The 17,500-nt window shown below is 31.9% G+C and overlaps 4 protein-coding genes across 4 annotated transcripts; 2 read left to right on the plus strand and 2 right to left on the minus strand.

Moving 5' to 3' along the window:
• Positions 1–1,594: 1,594 nt before the first annotated feature.
• Positions 1,595–2,816, minus strand: LOC137623801 (pro-resilin-like). Its single transcript, XM_068354616.1, has 3 exons — positions 2,745–2,816; positions 2,053–2,109; positions 1,595–1,930 (listed from the first exon to the last, which is right to left on the minus strand). The coding sequence occupies exons 1-3, from the start codon at positions 2,754–2,756 to the stop codon at positions 1,646–1,648; spliced, it is 354 nt and encodes a 117-aa protein (XP_068210717.1). The 5' UTR covers positions 2,757–2,816; the 3' UTR covers positions 1,595–1,645.
• A 3,842-nt stretch (positions 2,817–6,658) lies between these two features.
• Positions 6,659–7,912, minus strand: LOC137623802 (pro-resilin-like). Its single transcript, XM_068354617.1, has 3 exons — positions 7,861–7,912; positions 7,307–7,357; positions 6,659–7,010 (listed from the first exon to the last, which is right to left on the minus strand). The coding sequence occupies exons 1-3, from the start codon at positions 7,870–7,872 to the stop codon at positions 6,726–6,728; spliced, it is 348 nt and encodes a 115-aa protein (XP_068210718.1). The 5' UTR covers positions 7,873–7,912; the 3' UTR covers positions 6,659–6,725.
• A 3,635-nt stretch (positions 7,913–11,547) lies between these two features.
• On the plus strand, positions 11,548–12,295 carry LOC137623176 (cuticle protein 21-like). The gene is made up of 3 exons (XM_068353874.1): positions 11,548–11,584; positions 11,768–11,818; positions 11,953–12,295. Exons 1-3 carry the CDS (start codon positions 11,573–11,575, stop codon positions 12,223–12,225), a joined length of 336 nt encoding a protein of 111 aa, XP_068209975.1. The 5' UTR covers positions 11,548–11,572; the 3' UTR covers positions 12,226–12,295.
• A 3,657-nt stretch (positions 12,296–15,952) lies between these two features.
• On the plus strand, positions 15,953–16,728 carry LOC137623175 (cuticle protein 21-like). The gene is made up of 3 exons (XM_068353873.1): positions 15,953–15,981; positions 16,168–16,218; positions 16,352–16,728. Exons 1-3 carry the CDS (start codon positions 15,970–15,972, stop codon positions 16,631–16,633), a joined length of 345 nt encoding a protein of 114 aa, XP_068209974.1. The 5' UTR covers positions 15,953–15,969; the 3' UTR covers positions 16,634–16,728.
• Positions 16,729–17,500: the final 772 nt, after the last annotated feature.

A 17,500-nucleotide genomic window follows, 5' to 3' on the forward strand; every position in this document is an offset into this window, starting at 1 on the left:
GGAGTGGTGAGATGGGTGAGTTGGCGGTGGCCACGGGTGGAGGTTGTGGGCGTAGGTGGGCGGAGCGTGGAAAGATTTGCATATAAATGAACCTCCAGTATTCGAAGACGAAGGTCAAGGAGAGGAAAGGTGTCTTTTTATTGGACACCGTTGATTAAGGGAAAGTTTAGACTTTAGAGTAACCTGATATTGTTATGGTTTTGAACCCTTGTTTAAAACAGCTGTTAGTTTTTATTTCTTTTAAACATGTGCAGGGTTCTATATCTGTCTATCTGTCTATCTATCTATCTATCTATTTATCTATCTATCTAAACATATAGTATTAGAAATCTAAATGCAATTATGTTTACTGGATATGTATATGTACATATATATATATATATATATATATGTATATATATATATATATATATACAGTATATATGTATAAGTTTATACTTTTGCTCACACATACGTATGTATATATGTGTATATATTATATACTGTATATATATATATATATATATATATATATATATATACATATATATATATTGTATATATATACATATATATATATATATATATATATATATATACGTCTATATATATATATATATATATATATATATATATATATATATATATATAGCTCCATCCTGAGGTAGGAAGGCCAGGTCATTACCATTTACAAACTCAAGTTTCTCTACCTTCGACCGAGTCAAGGACGGTATGAAGCCCATTTCAAAATCACTGATATTTATCTCGAAATCGTAAATAGTCTAAAGTGTCTGTTATAATCCATATTAGGAGATCAGATATTATGAAATGGTTTAGAGGATTATCTGTCTTAGAAACCAGATGGTTCTGTTGTTTCATGTCAAACGCTGAATGAAATCGAGATGGCTTTTGCTTTTGTAGCTTGAAGCTGTACGGTTGGTAATATGATTATGTGCTGTACTTTTCATACTTTGATATGATCCCCTTATTAATAGATCAGTATACAACCATATACACACATGCACATACACACACATATATATATATAATACATATATGTATATATATATATATATATATATATATATGTATATATATATATATATATATATGTATATATATATATATATTCATAATTCAATAAAAGATATATATATATATATATATATATATAAACTGCACATTTAAATCCTCTGTTTAATAAAGAGCAAATTACTAGCTATATATATATATATATATATATATAGCTAGTCACACTAAGCTCTCCCCTTCCCTCCGTCCTGTGGGAGAGGGATTAATCATACCCTGGTGAGAAGAGGGTACATGTGTTTGTGGGCATATCTATCTAAATATTCAGTATTAATTTTTGACTGGTCGCATACACTAGTGTACAAATATATGTATAAATATATATATATATATATATATATATATATATATATATATATATACATATATATATATATATATATATATGTATATATATATATATATATACATATATATATATATATATATAGTTGCTATAAATAAAAATCTTCAGTAAAGGTTACAAAGAAGTTAATAATGATTCAATAATAAATTTATTGTTTAAACAATTAATAGATATCTCTTATCCATTATTAAGTTACAAGGAGTTAGCAAATAAGTCGTGGACGTATACACGTTACTTCGATTCATTGGATTCATAAGAAGCGGAGTCTGGGAATCGAGCCTCTCCCTGGTAGCTGACTTCAGCCACGTATCCGGAGTCTCCGTCGACGTAGTACTTGACGGTCTGCAGACGACCGTCGGGAAGCTGGACATAGTAGGATCCCTGAGTGTTGTCTCCATCGCGGGTTTCCTGGTGACCGAAGTCGTTCTCTGAGGATTCGTCCTTCACGGCGTAGTTGAAGCTGTACTGAGCTTCGCTGGATTCGTAGGATTCGAAGGATCTCTCCTCGGAGGAAGCCTGGGAGAAAGGTAGATATGAAAATTAAATAGTAACACTTGTGAGAGCTACGTTTTATCTAATAAGGATGTTTTATAGATTTGCTTTTCCTAAAAAGGATTCTAGATTTAAAGGATACTTACTCCAGGGGCAGCATAGGTGGATGCAAGGGCGGCGAATGCCAGGGCTACCAAAAGTACCTGTAAAAAATTTAGGTATAAAACTATAGGAATATTTAGATATATTTTTACGAAACACACAAACACACACACACATACATTTTGCACATTTAGACATATTTTTCATATTCAAATAAACCATACATTAAACTCCTCTTAATATCTGGATTCACTCTATACCTCGGGATCAGAGACCCAAAGGGGAATCAACTCAAAGTGAATAGCTTCTGGTCGGACCCGGGTTCGATTCCCCGGCTGGCTAGATGCTATTGTCTTTGAGTTGATTCCCCCTTGGGTCTCTGATCCCGAGGTATAGAAAAAGTCCAGATTTTAAGAATCCAGGTATTAATAAGAGTATATGTGGCTTATTTGAATATGAAAAACATGTCTAAATGTGTAAAAATTGATCCTATATATATATATATATATATATTATATATATATATTTATGTATGTAAATGTATATATATATATATATATATATATATACATATATATATATATATATATATACATATATGTATATATATATATATATATATATATACACACACACCTGTGATTGAAAATACACTCATTTCTCCATGCACAAACTATAGGAATTAAATATCACAAACTTCTCTACATTCCTAAATATATCATTAGTTAAATCTTACCTTGGGGTACATATTGACTGCTCAACTGTTTACTGAACTCTACCTTTTGTCCTGAACTGAGGCTATATTTATATTAGCTCTCTTGAGATAGGTGTGGTCCTCACCTTTTCAAAGCTAACTTTTCCCCTTCTGATGTTTCCTAAGTAATGAGGGCTAAGGTCATGTTTCTAAATCCTATTTAGAATTGTATAATTTTGCGAGACAATTTATGGTACATTTAGTTAGTATTATTCTTATTGTTATTATTATCATTATTAGCAATGCCATCACTTGCCAAGTTATAACCCTAGTTGGAAAAGCAGATTGCTATAATCCAAGTGTCTTCAATAGAAAAGTAGCGAAGTGCAAAAAAGAAATGAAGAAATAACGAATAAACTATATATAAGATATAATAAAAAAGATACTTAAAATATAATAAGATAACTAAAAGCGTTAAAATATATCCATCTTAAACAAACTACGAAAAGAAATATTCAAAACAAAGCATATGAAAAAATTTTGAAAGTCTGAAATTCCACTGATTCAACCGTATTTCAGTCATCTGTTTTCGACTGACGCAAGTACTGAGATAAACTGTTACTTTTTGTTTTCCACCTTATGACTGGGGATTCAGGTAGGTTTGCCTTAGAGGAAATTCTTCTTTTGATTTCTTATTCAAATATCGTTTCTAGAAATGATTTAGAAAAGACGAGAAGCTGAGGCTTCATCTATTGGTCTTTGAACATACATACACGCTTACACACATATGCATATATATATATATATATATATATATTTATAAATACATATATATATGTATAATATATATATACACATATATATATATATATATATATATTATACACACACACAATAAAGTCCAGTTTATACAACGAATATATGTGTTTATGTACAGTATATATCTTTACACATATGTATATATATATGTGTATATATATATATATATATATACACACACACACATATATATATATATATATATATTCCATATAACGAATATAATTTTTCGGAGCAAGAACCATCAATTAACTATAAATTCAACTTAAAACTAGATCGACACATTAATCACACAATGGACAATAAAAATCATCTGTACAGAAACCAGCACCACACCTCAAAAATATTCTCTATAACCTTGTCTGACCTTCGCTAAGGAGTGACCTCAGATTCTGACCTAATAGGCGTATCCTTTTTCCTTCTGGTAATTCGCACGAGCCTCTCAGGACTTTTTCAGATCAAGGTTCTTGTTGATTAAGAGATTTCGAAAGATGTTAACTGAGAGAAGGTTAAGAGAAGGAGCTGGTGTCGATGTTGTGGAGATGTGAACTTTGCTTAAGGTCTAAAGGTGTTTGTGGAAGATCCATTTATGTTTATAATTTAGGGTTTAATTGTACAGGGTGTTCAAGAAATCGGGGGTACATAAGAAATTTCAGTATTTTTTTATTTATATTATTTATCCTGTGTTACTGTATGGACATGAGTAATTAAGGGTTTAATTGTACAGGGTGTCCAAGAAATCTGGGTACATAAGAAATTTCAGTATTTTCTTATTCATGTTATTTTTCCTGTGTTACTGTATGGACATGAGTAATTAAGGGTTTAATTGTACAGGGTGTCCAAGAAATCTAGGTACATAAGAAATTTCAGTATTTTTTAAATTATGTTATTTTTCCTGTGCTACTATATGGACATGAGTAATTAAGGCTTTAATTGTACAGGGTGTCCAAGAAATCTAGGTACATAGGAAATTTCATTATTTTGTCATTTATATTATTCATCCTGTGTTACTGTATGGACATGAGTCATGGTATGACAATGAAACAATCTCTAATATATTGGAGTAGACTCTCTTTATGTTTATAATTAAGGTTTAATTGTACAATGTGTCCACAAAGTGCTACATATGAAATTTCACTATTTTATTCACTTCTGTTATTTTTCTTGTGTTACTATATGGAAATGAATCATGGTATGACAATGAAACAATCTCTAATATAGTTGAGTAGACTCTCTTTATCTTTATAATTAAAGTTTAATTGTACAGGGTGTCCTCAAAGTCAGGGTAACATAGGAAATTTCAGTACATTTTTATATATGTTATTTTTCTTGTGTTACTATATGGGCACAAGTCATGGTATGACAATGAAACAATCTCCGATAGATTTAGTAGATTTGAGAACAAAGCCCTCTGGATCACCAGCCAAAAGGGTATATTAATTAAACTTTAAAACATGTGAATAAAAGGCTTTGTAAGCTTCCATGATATGAAAAAAAAAAAATCCTACAGAATCTATGGTGAATCATTAACTTGCCATTGAAATGGGATATAAATAAAATTTAAAAATAACAAATGAAGAATATCTTTTGTAAATCAAAATATCTCTTATACATAAATCATACCCAGCCACTAATATTGTATATAAAACTTCCAGCAAATAAGAGTTTTAATCTTTAGTCTACTTGCGAAAAGAAATCTGAATATATTTCAAAATTTAAAAAATCTCAGGAAACAAAAATCTTGAGTCATTTCCATCTCACTCTGATAAAAAAAAGAAAAAAATCCTAAAATAAAAACCACTGTAACAAGGTTATCTCCCTTTATATTAACTCAGTATTCAGGTAAGGTTACGTGGATTTTAAGAGGTAGGTAGTTAAGGTTATGATGAGAGAGAGAGAGAGAGAGAGAGAGAGAGAGAGAGAGAGAGAGAGAGAGAGAGAGAGTTAGTTACAAGGAGTTACAAGTATTTTGGATATCTCAAAGACTATTTAGTCCACCCCAGAAGACTTTATTTGCTCTTGGAGAGAGAGAGAGAGAGAGAGAGAGAGAGAGAGAGAGAGAGAGAGTTTAACCTTCCCGTTTCAACAATTACATCGAGAGAGAGAGAGAGAGAGAGAGAGAGAGAGAGAGGAGAGAGAGAGAGAGAGAGAGAGAGAGAGAGAGAGAGAGTTTAACCTTCCCGTTTCAACAATTACATCGAGAGAGAGAGAGAGAGAGAGAGAGAGAGAGAGAGAGAGAGAGAGATTATCTCTCCGTGTCAACACTTATATCGAGAGAGAGAGAGAGAGAGAGAGAGAGAGAGAGAGAGAGAGATTATCTCTCCGTGTCAACACTTATATCGAGAGAGAGAGAGAGAGAGAGAGAGAGAGAGAGAGAGAGATTATCTCTCCGTGTTCAACACTTATATCGAGAGAGAGAGAGAGAGAGAGAGAGAGAGAGAGAGAGAGAGTTTAACCTTCCCGTTTCAACAATTACATCGAGAGAGAGAGAGAGAGAGAGAGAGAGAGAGAGAGAGTTTAACCTTCCCGTTTCAACAATTACGTCGAGAGAGAGAGAGAGAGAGAGAGAGGAGAGAGAGAGAGAGGAGTACTTGACGTATATCTTGGCGATAAGACTTCAAACGAAATCTTGTGGTCATTTTTTTTCTCTCTCAGCGACTACCTTATAAGCGACCAGCTCCTGTCCATAGACAGACAATAATTAAGATTAACGACTCTTCGACGACCTCTGACGACCAGTGTTTCATTGCACTTAATGTGCTATGAATATTTAATGACCTATTATATACTTTATTTGAGTCTGAGGTTGACATCGATTGAACTTCGACGTTGTTGGCCTTGTTGAAGTCGTTTGTAAACAAATAAATGTATGATGGATTTTTGTAGAAGTTTGCGTTCACTTGCACACACACACACACACACACACACATATATATATATATATATGTATATATATATATATATATATATGTGTGTGTGTGTGTGTATATATGTATATATGTATATATATATATATATATATATATTTAGACAAACACATTTTTGATATATGTACATATAGACTACACTTGTATGTAAAACATATTTCCCTCATGATAAATATGTAAAATAAAAATACCAAATAAATTTCCATTGCTTTATTCACACACAGTCATAAATAGGTCGTTAATAATTTAGCAATAATCTTCAGTAGTCGTTGTTCAATTACTTAGATTCGTTGGATTCGTAAGATGCGGAATCTGGGAATCGAGCCTCTCCCTGGTAGCTGACTTCAGCCACGTATCCTGAGTCTCCGTCGACGTAGTACTTGACGGTCTGCAGACGACCGTCGGGAAGCTGGACGTAGTACGAGCCTTGAGTGTCGTCTCCGTCACGGGTTTCCTGGTGACCGAAGTCGTTCTCTGAGGATTCGTCCTTCACGGCGTAGTTGAAGCTGTACTGAGCTTCGCTGGATTCGTAGGATTCGAAGGATCTTTCCTCTGAAGAGGCCTGAAAAAAGTAGAAGAAAAGAATATGTTAGTATTGCAAAAATGTTACTTATTGGGCTATGACTTACTGGAAAGTATAGCTTCATACGATATATTTTTGGAGAAAATTATAAACTTGTAAGATTCAAAGAGCCTCTTCTCTGAGTTGGTCTGGAAGCTTAGCAAAGATTACTTACACTGAGGTGATATTAAGGTCAAATACATGATTTACAATAGACATATCATGCTAGTAAGGTCAAAGGTCAGATCAAAATCAGGTACATAAATTATATTATTTATGAATGCATTTATACTCACACCAGGGGCAGCATAGGCGAGAGCAGCCAAGCCCAGAACGACGAAGATAACCTTGAAAGAAAATAAAACAAATTATAATGAAATAATGTTCTGGATTTGAATACATTTTACATTTTGAATATTCTCCTGCACGAACTGATTCTGAAGGAGTGTAAAATTCAAGAAAGTCCAGTAGTAGAAACAAAAAATTAGTTGTTTTTTAATCTGAAAGCATTTTACATTTTTAATTTTCTCCTGCAAAAACTGATTCTGAAAGAGTGTAAAATTCAAGAAAGTACAAAAGTAAAAACAAGAAAACTAGGTTTTGAATTTGAATATATTTTACATTTTGAATTTTCTCCTACACGAACTGACTCTGAAAGAGTGTAAAATTTAAGAAAGTAAAGACGTAGAAACAAGCAAATTAGTTTTTGAATCGGAATGCATTTTACATTTTTAATTTTCTCCTGCACGAACTGACTCTGAAAGAGTGTAAAATTTTAGAAAGTACAGTAGACACAATAAGATTAATTATTTGATTATACCGCAGTAATACTGTAATATAGATTTTGTACCTTTGAGTTCATGATGTTGATGTCAGGAGTATCAGCTGATCTCTAGTACTTTCTTCACCATCAATCTCCATTATATAGCAAGCATCTTAAGTGGGCGTGGCCTTAAGATTTCAAAAGTATCCTTACGTAGAAGTTGCCTAAGAACATTATATCAAGTGATTGATTGCCTTGTGGTAGGCAATTTATCACAAGATATCTTGCTTAGAAATACTGATGTTCTTTCTCTGTTCTTTTAATAAACACAAACATAACAACGATACCAACATCAACAAATGCAGCCATACTCATTACTTCTTATATTGTTTATTTATTTCCTAGTTTCCTTTCCTCACTAGCCTTTTTTTTCCTGTTGGAGCCCTTGTGCTTATAGTATCTTGCTTTCCCAACTAGGATTGTAGCTTGGCTAGTATTAATGATAAAAATAATAATTAGTCCACTGGAGATCAATGGCCTCAGACATGTCTTTGATGGCCTCAGACATGTCTTTATTCATATTTGAGGTTTGGCCAGTTTTCATCACCATGTTCAGCAGTGTGGATTGTTCATAGTGGAAGACATTTATCTGATCACTCCCAGCAAACCAAACTAGTATGAGTGTCCTTGACATTTACAGCTTAGCTGATTATAGAAAATCCTTTCATAACGTTAAGGTATTCTAACTCAGGAAATTTTACCAAGGTAACTTGCCTGAAATACTGATGTTGCTTATCTCTTAGTTTAATAAACACACACTAACACACATTATTATTATTATTATTATCATTATTATTATTATTATTATTATTATTATTATTATTATTATTGTCATAAAAAAATTATTATTTCATTACCATTGGTTTTACATGAAATATTAATAATAGAGGTTTCAAAATTAAATATATTTCACCATTCATTTGTACATATATTTTAATATATATATATATATATATATATATATATATATATATATATATATATATACATATATATATATATATAATTTATATGTATATATATACATATATATATATGTATATATACATATAAAATATATATATATATATATATATATATATACATATCATTTTTAAAATCTTAACGGGTCAAGCCAGGTGAATTAGCTTGGGCTTTAACAAAGTCCGCTAACCAAGACACTAATGACTTAAATACAATAATATAACAACAAATATTCATATGGGCCTAAAAAGAAACGATATTAAATGCAGTTAATTTCCTCGTCAGGAATGAATTGAGGACAAATAATCTACTAGAAAAAAATGATATGTATATATATATATATATATATATATATTTATATATGTATATTTATATGTATATATATACATATAAAATATATATATATACATATATATATATATATATATATATATATATATATTTACATATTATTTTTCATCTAGTAGATTATTTGTCCTCAATTCATTCCCTGACGAGGAAATTAACTGCAATTAATATCGTTTCTTTTTAGGCCCATATGAATATTTGTAGTTATATTATTGTATCTAAGTCATTAGTGTCTTGATTATCGGACTTTGTTAAAGCCCAAGCTAAATTCACCTAGCTTGACCCGTTAAGGTTTTAAAACACAGTGAGGTCAAGTTAGATGTTGAAGATCACTCTACTCCATTTTATTCAATGAGGTGCATTTGCCCTGACTCGCAGGGGGTACCCTTTTAGCTCGGAAGAGTTTCCTGCAAGCTGATTAGTTGGACAAGATGATTATAACCAATCAGCTAGTAGGAAACTTTTCCGAGCTAAAAGGGCATAGCTGCAAGCCGTTTCAAATGAACCTCATTAAAAGAAATTGAGTATAGTAGGTTCACTCGCTCGAGTATTTTGAAAAGCGACCTACTGAGCCTCTATTTTCATCATTTATCAACCTTTAAATTAATGAGCTAAAATTTCTTCATTCTGGTCTCTTAGTTATAGAATAGTTTGAAATTGCAATATGATATTTGGATGATAATTATTATTTCTCAAAGAAAAATTTGGTTTTTCAAATATGTATGATTATATTTATTTGTTTTTCTGTCAATTGGTCTAGAAAAAAGAAGAAATTACTAAAACATTTTTCTTATATATATGTTGTATTCGATCTCCATACTTTCTCCAAGGAAGAAATAGAAAGGAGACCATTCAGAAGATCCGTACATTTAACACATCCAGATTTTCCCCCAAAGGCTGTTTCCTAATATTCACCTTTTTTCTTAATCACCCTTTCATAAAGTTATTAAAATCATATATCCATATCTCATTATGACCATAAGATCTTATCTGATGAAGCAAGCAGAAACCATCAGGTATAGGAAATTATACACCATTAGATATAATACTTCTTTTAAAACATGATCAGAAGAATTGGTGGTATGCACTAATTCATAAAAAAAGCTGTCTTTTCGAAACTTCATTTTTTTTACCTGAATGACTACGGAAGAGATATGAGGAAGTGCAAATGAAAATTGCGTAAATCCTGCCAAGAGGAATGTCTAGAATTTGTGTGAGTACATGTCGATAATTTGTTAGATATTCAATGTCATCTCTCTCTCTCATCTCTCTCTCTCTCTCTCTCTCTCTCTCTCTCTCTCTCTCTCTCTCTCTCTCTCTCTCCTCAGAGGATGTGGATCCATAAGGATTTTTTCTTCTTATATTAAGAAAATATGTGGCTTCATGGAGCGAAGTTGCAATCCTCGTGCCATGTTTCATGGTTGTTCAAGGAACTGATGGTAGCCTATTGGAACCGTCCCTGTCAAGCAATCTGCTGGACTGGGGTTCGAGTCTTGATCAAGCTCACTAGTTTCTTGTAGTGTTTGTAACCTCCCCACCCTCGTGAGCTAAGGATGGGGTGTTTGGGGGAGCCTATAGGTATACCTGCCTAGTCATCAGCAGCCATTGTCTGGCCCTCTGTGGTGCTAGCTTGGGTAGAGAGGAGGCTTACACGCTTATCATATTTACAGTATGTGTGGTCAGACTCTAGCGCCTCGACCTGGTAGGGAATTGTCGCTGCCCTTTGCCTCTGCCATTCATGAGTGATATTCAAACCTGTAGAAACTTTTGATAGTTGGCTTTTACCCAAATATTGTCCAGCTTGAAGGTTGTGTAATTTTGCTAAGTTCAAATAGCGATATTGTATATATATATATGTATATATATATATATATATATATATATATATATATATATATATATATATATATATATATATACTGTATATATGCACACACACTTATATATATGTATATATACATATATATATATGTATATATACATATATATATATATATATATATATATATATATATATCAGTATATATATATATATATCAGTATATATATATAATATATATATATATATGTAGTATTCAATTGTGTGCATAAATGTACATATAATATATATGCTATACATAAGTGTGTGTGAGTATACTTAATATATGCGCATGCCTGCATAGAAAAATAAAGCCATGGTGAGAACAACATTAAGAAACTCACCTGAACTCAATAGTATTAGAATTTAAATGAAATATATATTAGGTTACAAAGAACACATTAATGCGACGCAGAATCTACCAAGTACCCTGAGGTCTCCTTAGGAAATTTCTGGCAAAAACGAGGCGTTAGAGAAGGTGAGGGCCACGCCTACCTGAAGATGTCTGCTATATAAAGGCTTCAGAGGTGGGATAAGGCACAGAGATCATCAGACACTCGTAACATCAACATGAATTCCAAGGTATAGATATTTTTTCCTAGTGGTTTCAATTGAGGACATATTGGTGTCATAGCCTAGATATATGATATTTCTTTTGTATATGTTTATTTAGTTCAAATTTCCTGAGGATGATATTTGAAAAAAGCTAGATAAATCCTTCTCTAAATAAGGTCTTGGGATTTAAACTTTTCTTCTTTTTTTCAGGTCCTTCTTGTTGTTTTGGGTTTGGCTGCCCTTGCTTATGCCGCCCCTGGAGTGAGTATTTTCAGGATCTGTTGTTCATTATATCTAAGACGTTGCTGAATTATAATTCCTCTCTATATTGTTAGTATTACAAGTTGATTACCTAAGTATGCAAAACACTAATATCCTTTCTTTTGAAAACCCAGGCCTCCTCCGAGGAGAGCTTCGAATCCTACGAGTCCAGTGAAGCCCAGTACAGCTTCAACTATGCCGTGAAGGACGAATCCTCAGAGAACGACTTCGGACACCAGGAAACCCGCGACGGAGACAACACTCAGGGATCCTACTACGTCCAGCTTCCCGACGGTCGTCTGCAGACCGTCAAGTACTACGTCGACGGAGACTCCGGATACGTGGCTGAAGTCAGCTACCAGGGAGAGGCTCGATTCCCAGACTCCGCTTCTTATGAATCCAATTAATCCAAATAATTTAACTTCAGACGGACAACAGGAAAAGTCTTCAGTCTTCTTATCTTCTCTAAATTATTGATCAGTTATTTATATGACATTATGAATAAATGAAATAGAAACAAGATATGGTTGATTCATTCTGACATTCTTATATTAACGCAAAGGTCCAAGAAGTATTTTAAGTGGATGATAAATTTTTAAATCTTTATATACAATGTACATAATGTATATATAAAGTATATATATATATATATATATATATATATATATATATATATATTTATATATATATATATATATATATATATATATATTTATATATATATATATTTATATATATATATATATATATATATATTTATATATATATATATATATATATATATGTGTGTGTGTGTGTGTGTGTATATACACACATATATATATATATATATATATATATATATATTTATATATATATATATATATATATATATATTTATGTATATATATACATGTGTATGTATATGTGTATGTATGTATATATGTATGAAAGTATGTGCACAATGAAAATATAAATTTACATAAAACATTCAATTTGAGAAAAAATTTTTGAAAATAGATTTTCATAACCGAAGAGAAATCATACAAAACTAATGGTCGTGTAAGCTTGTAACTCAAAGTTCATAGTTCCACAATAGACCTCTTATTTCATCTAACACTTTAAGACACTTGTCTGCCAATTTCATCTTAGGGACTTATGATCTCGTTTAGCTCTTTTAAAGTTAATTTAAGACAGGTCAGGATACCAAGAAATGTAAGTTGCAAGCAAAGCAAAAATTCAGTAAGAAACATATGTGAATATTTATTCATAAATTTTAAAAATGATAATTAAAACACGTAATAATTACTGAAGAAACATCAGATTATTCAGTGTGTAACAATATATGCGATGATATTATTATTATTATTATTATTATTATTATTATTATTATTATTATTATTATTATTATTATTATTATTATTATTATTACTTGCTAAACTACAACCCTAGTTGGAAAAGCAAGATGCTATAAGCCCAGGGGCTACAACAGGGAAGGTAAATCAGTGAGGAAAGGAAATAAGGGAAAATAAAATATTTTAAGAACAGCAACAACACCTAAACTATTAGCATAAATTTTAAAATCATGAATCCCAGGCCAAATAAAATCTTACTTCTTTAGTAGAGAAACTTCTGACTTCATAGAAATATTTTTTCTTTTCAATAGATATGACAGAGGGATATTCTATTTTTTTTATCAAAAACTTGTAGTTATATATCACTGTATATCTATAAACACTGGAGCCAAACACTTTTTTCCAAAGGACCCCATCAGCTCAGGAATGAGAAAGTTTCATAATGTGTTAAAAGTAAATTAAAAATATAGACCAGTTACTAGATAAAAGTTACAAACAAACTCAATTTGAAGCTAAAACTGGAAATTTAAAAGAAAATTCTGTTGCCAGCTTGTGAACTACTTAATACTAATGATCTTGTTTATGGTTTTCTTATAATTGATATAAAAAAAGCTCATGCTCTCAGGATAAAAAAAATAAATAAATAAAGGGGAATTAAAACAATTTTTTTTATGTACAGGAGAAAAATATGAAAACAATTTCTATTGACATTATCACTTATGTCAACACCAAGTATGTAAAATCTATAAAGAATCTCTAAGAAAAAGTGATATTTTGTCTTTCCATATATTTATTGTGACAACATTTTGAGTAGAATTTATGTACACTATTAAATATTTGCATTCAAAATGCGGTATATGCCTGGCAACATTCATTCCAGGATTTTGACCGTTTTAAAAACGGACATATTGACGTAAAGGAGTGATATTACGGTTACCAACCCGTGAAATATAAGAACAAGTAAGGTAAAATTACAGTCGCCTGTGTTACACTGAAATACAACTGTGAACAGTATACTTTTTACTTAGTATTTCTGATTAAAATGCGTTTTTTGTTCTTTACAGTGCAATCGTGCTGATAAGTGGCCTTCTTAGCCTGATCAACATGCTAGCTTGAGGGCTTTATGTCAGTCAAAGCATCCATCTGTGTTGATTTTACACTTGGTGAGGGAAGTCAGAGTGTCTGTGTTGAGGTTCTTCCTGCAGTCTGTGTGAATTTTCCTATAAAGATCCGTTGGAAATCAGTTCTTAGCCTGTACAAAGCAAAATTCTTTTGAAAACCGTAGGTTTTACAGTTAAACCGTACAATTTGACATGTATGCTCTATTTTATCTCCATTCACTGTCCAAATAAGAGATAGAAAGGGTATCATTTAGAGGAACTAAGTGGTTTCTTTAGTAAACGAAAGGTTCCTGCCTAAATGCTCACCTCTAAGGAGCATGGAAAAGTAAAGTGTGAATAAACTTACCTTTTACTTGCTCATCCTGTCATAAAGTTATTAAAATCTTATATCCAAATCTCATTATGACCAAAAGATCTTAATTGATGGAGCAAGTAGGAACCATCAAGTATAGAAAATTCTACAATATTATATTTAATACTTCTTTTATGACATGATTAAAAGAGTTCGTGGTATGTAGTAAATCATTAAAAAGCTGTTATTTCAAAACCCCAGTATTTTTTTTTGAATGACTACGGAAGAGATACGAGGAAGTGCAAATTAAAATTGCGTAAATCCTGCCTAGAAGAATGTCTAAAATTTGTGTGAGTATATGATGATAATTTCTTAGATATTCAATGTCATCTCTCTCTCTCTCTCTCTCTCTCTCTCTCTCTCTCTCTCTCTCTCTCTCTCTCTCTCTCTCAGAGGATGTGGAGCCATAAGGATTTTTTCTTCTTATATTAAGAAAATATGTGTCTCCATGGAGTGAAGTTGCGATACTCGTGCCCTGTTTCATGGGTGTTCATGAGGTCATAGTAGCCTATTGGAAACGTCCCTGTCAAGCAATCTACTAGACAAGGATTCGAGCCTTGCTCAAGCTCACTAGTTTCTTGTAGTGTTAGTAACCTCACCATCCTCGTGAGCTAAGGATGGGGTGTTTGAGGGAGCCTATACGTATACCTACCTAGTCATCAACAGCCATTGTCTGGCCCTCTGTGGTCCTTGCTCGGGTAGAAAGGATATTGTCCAGCTTTAAGATTATATAATTTTGCTAAGTTCAAATAGCTATATTGTATATATATGCATGTATATATATATATATATATATATATATATATATATATATATATATATATATATATATATATATGTATATATATGTATATATATATATATATATATATATATATATATATATATATATATATATATATACATACATAAATATATATATATATATATATATATATATATATATATATATATATATATATATATATATATATAATTGTATGCATATATGTATGTATAATATAAATACTATACATAAGTGTGTGTGAGTATACTTAATGTACGTGCATGTGAAAAAGCACGTGCACGCCTGAATGGAAAAAGTAAAGCCAAGGCGAGAACAACATTACGCAAATCACCTGAAGTCAATTGTGTTTGAAGCTAAATGAAATATATATTAGGTTACAGAGAACGCATTAATACGATGCAAAATCTACCAAGTACCCTGAGGTCTCCTTAGGAAATTTCTGGCAAAAACGAGGCGTTAGAGAAGGTGAGGGCCACGCCTACCTGAAGATGTCTGCTATATAAAGGCTTCAGAGGTGGGATAAGGCACAGAGATCATCAGACACTCATAACATCAACATGAATTCCAAGGTAAGGATATTTTTTCCTATTGGTTTCTATTAAGGATATATTGATATCATAGCCTAGATATGTGATATTTCTTTTATATATGTTTATTTAGTTCCAATTTCGAGAGGATGGTATTGGATAAAAAAGCTAGATAAATCCTTCTCTAAATAAGGTCTTAGAGATTTAAACTTTTTTTCTTTTTTTCAGGTCCTTCTTGTTGTTTTGGGTATGGCTGCCCTTGCTTATGCCGCCCCTGGAGTGAGTATTTTCAGGATCTGTTGTTCATTATATCAAAACGTTGCTGAATTATAATCAAAGAATATATTGTTTGGATTACAAGTTGATTTCCTCAGTATATAAAACACTAATATCCTTTCTTTTGAAAACCCAGGCCTCCTCCGAGGAGAGCTTCGAATCCTACGAGTCCAGTGAAGCTCAGTACAGCTTCAACTACGCCGTGAAGGACGAATCCTCAGAGAACGACTTCGGTCACCAGGAAACCCGCAACGGAGACGACACTCAAGGCTCGTACTACGTCCAGCTTCCCGACGGTCGTCTGCAGACCGTCAAGTATTACGTCGACGGAGACTCCGGATACGTGGCTGAAGTCAGCTACCAGGGAGAGGCTCGATTCCCAGACTCCGCATCTTATGAATCCAACGAATCTAAATAATTTTACTTCAGCCGGACAACAGGAAAAGTCTTCTATCTTCTCAGCTTCACTAAATTATTGATCAGTTATTTATATGACATTTTGAATAAATGAAATAGAAACAAGATATGGTTGGTTTATTCAGACATTCGTATATCGACACAAAGGTCCAAGAAGTATTTTAAACGGATGAAAATATTTTATGATTCAAGCATAGTGAGTAATATTAGAACATTAAGTGTGTAATAATGTATGCGATACCATTGCTATTATTATCATTACTTGCTAATTTACAAACCTAGTTGGAAAAGAAGGATGTTATAAACCCTGGGGCTTCTACAGGGAAAATAACCCATTGGGGAAAGGAAACCAGGAAAAGTAAAATATTTTAAGAACAGCAGCAACACCTAAACTATTGTTTTGTTTCATAACACAGAGTTTAGTCTAAATTCCAAAATCATGAATCTCAGGTCAAATGAAAATCTTACGTCTTTAGTAAAAAAACTTCTGACTCCATAGAAATAATTGTTTCTTTTCAATATAATTTGGCGGAGGGATATTTTATTTACGTTATCAAAAATTCGCAGTTATATATTGTTGTATATTTATTAACAAAGGAGCCAAACATATTTTCCAACGGACCTCATGAGATCAGGAATGAGAAAGTTTCATAATGTGTTAAAAGTAAATTAAAAACATAGACCAGTTACTAGATAAAAGTTACAAACAAACTCAATTTGAAGCTAAAGCTGGAAAGAAAGAAGGAGAAAGCTGTTACCGGCTTGTAAATTTCTTAATACTAATGATCTTGTTTATTGTTTTTATATAATTGTTATAGAAAAAGGGTCATGCTCTCAGGATGCAAAAAAAAATCTACAGGAATTAAAA

Source organism: Palaemon carinicauda, chromosome 30 (genome assembly GCF_036898095.1).
Source record: "Palaemon carinicauda isolate YSFRI2023 chromosome 30, ASM3689809v2, whole genome shotgun sequence".
Taxonomy (NCBI): Eukaryota; Metazoa; Arthropoda; class Malacostraca; order Decapoda; family Palaemonidae; genus Palaemon; species Palaemon carinicauda.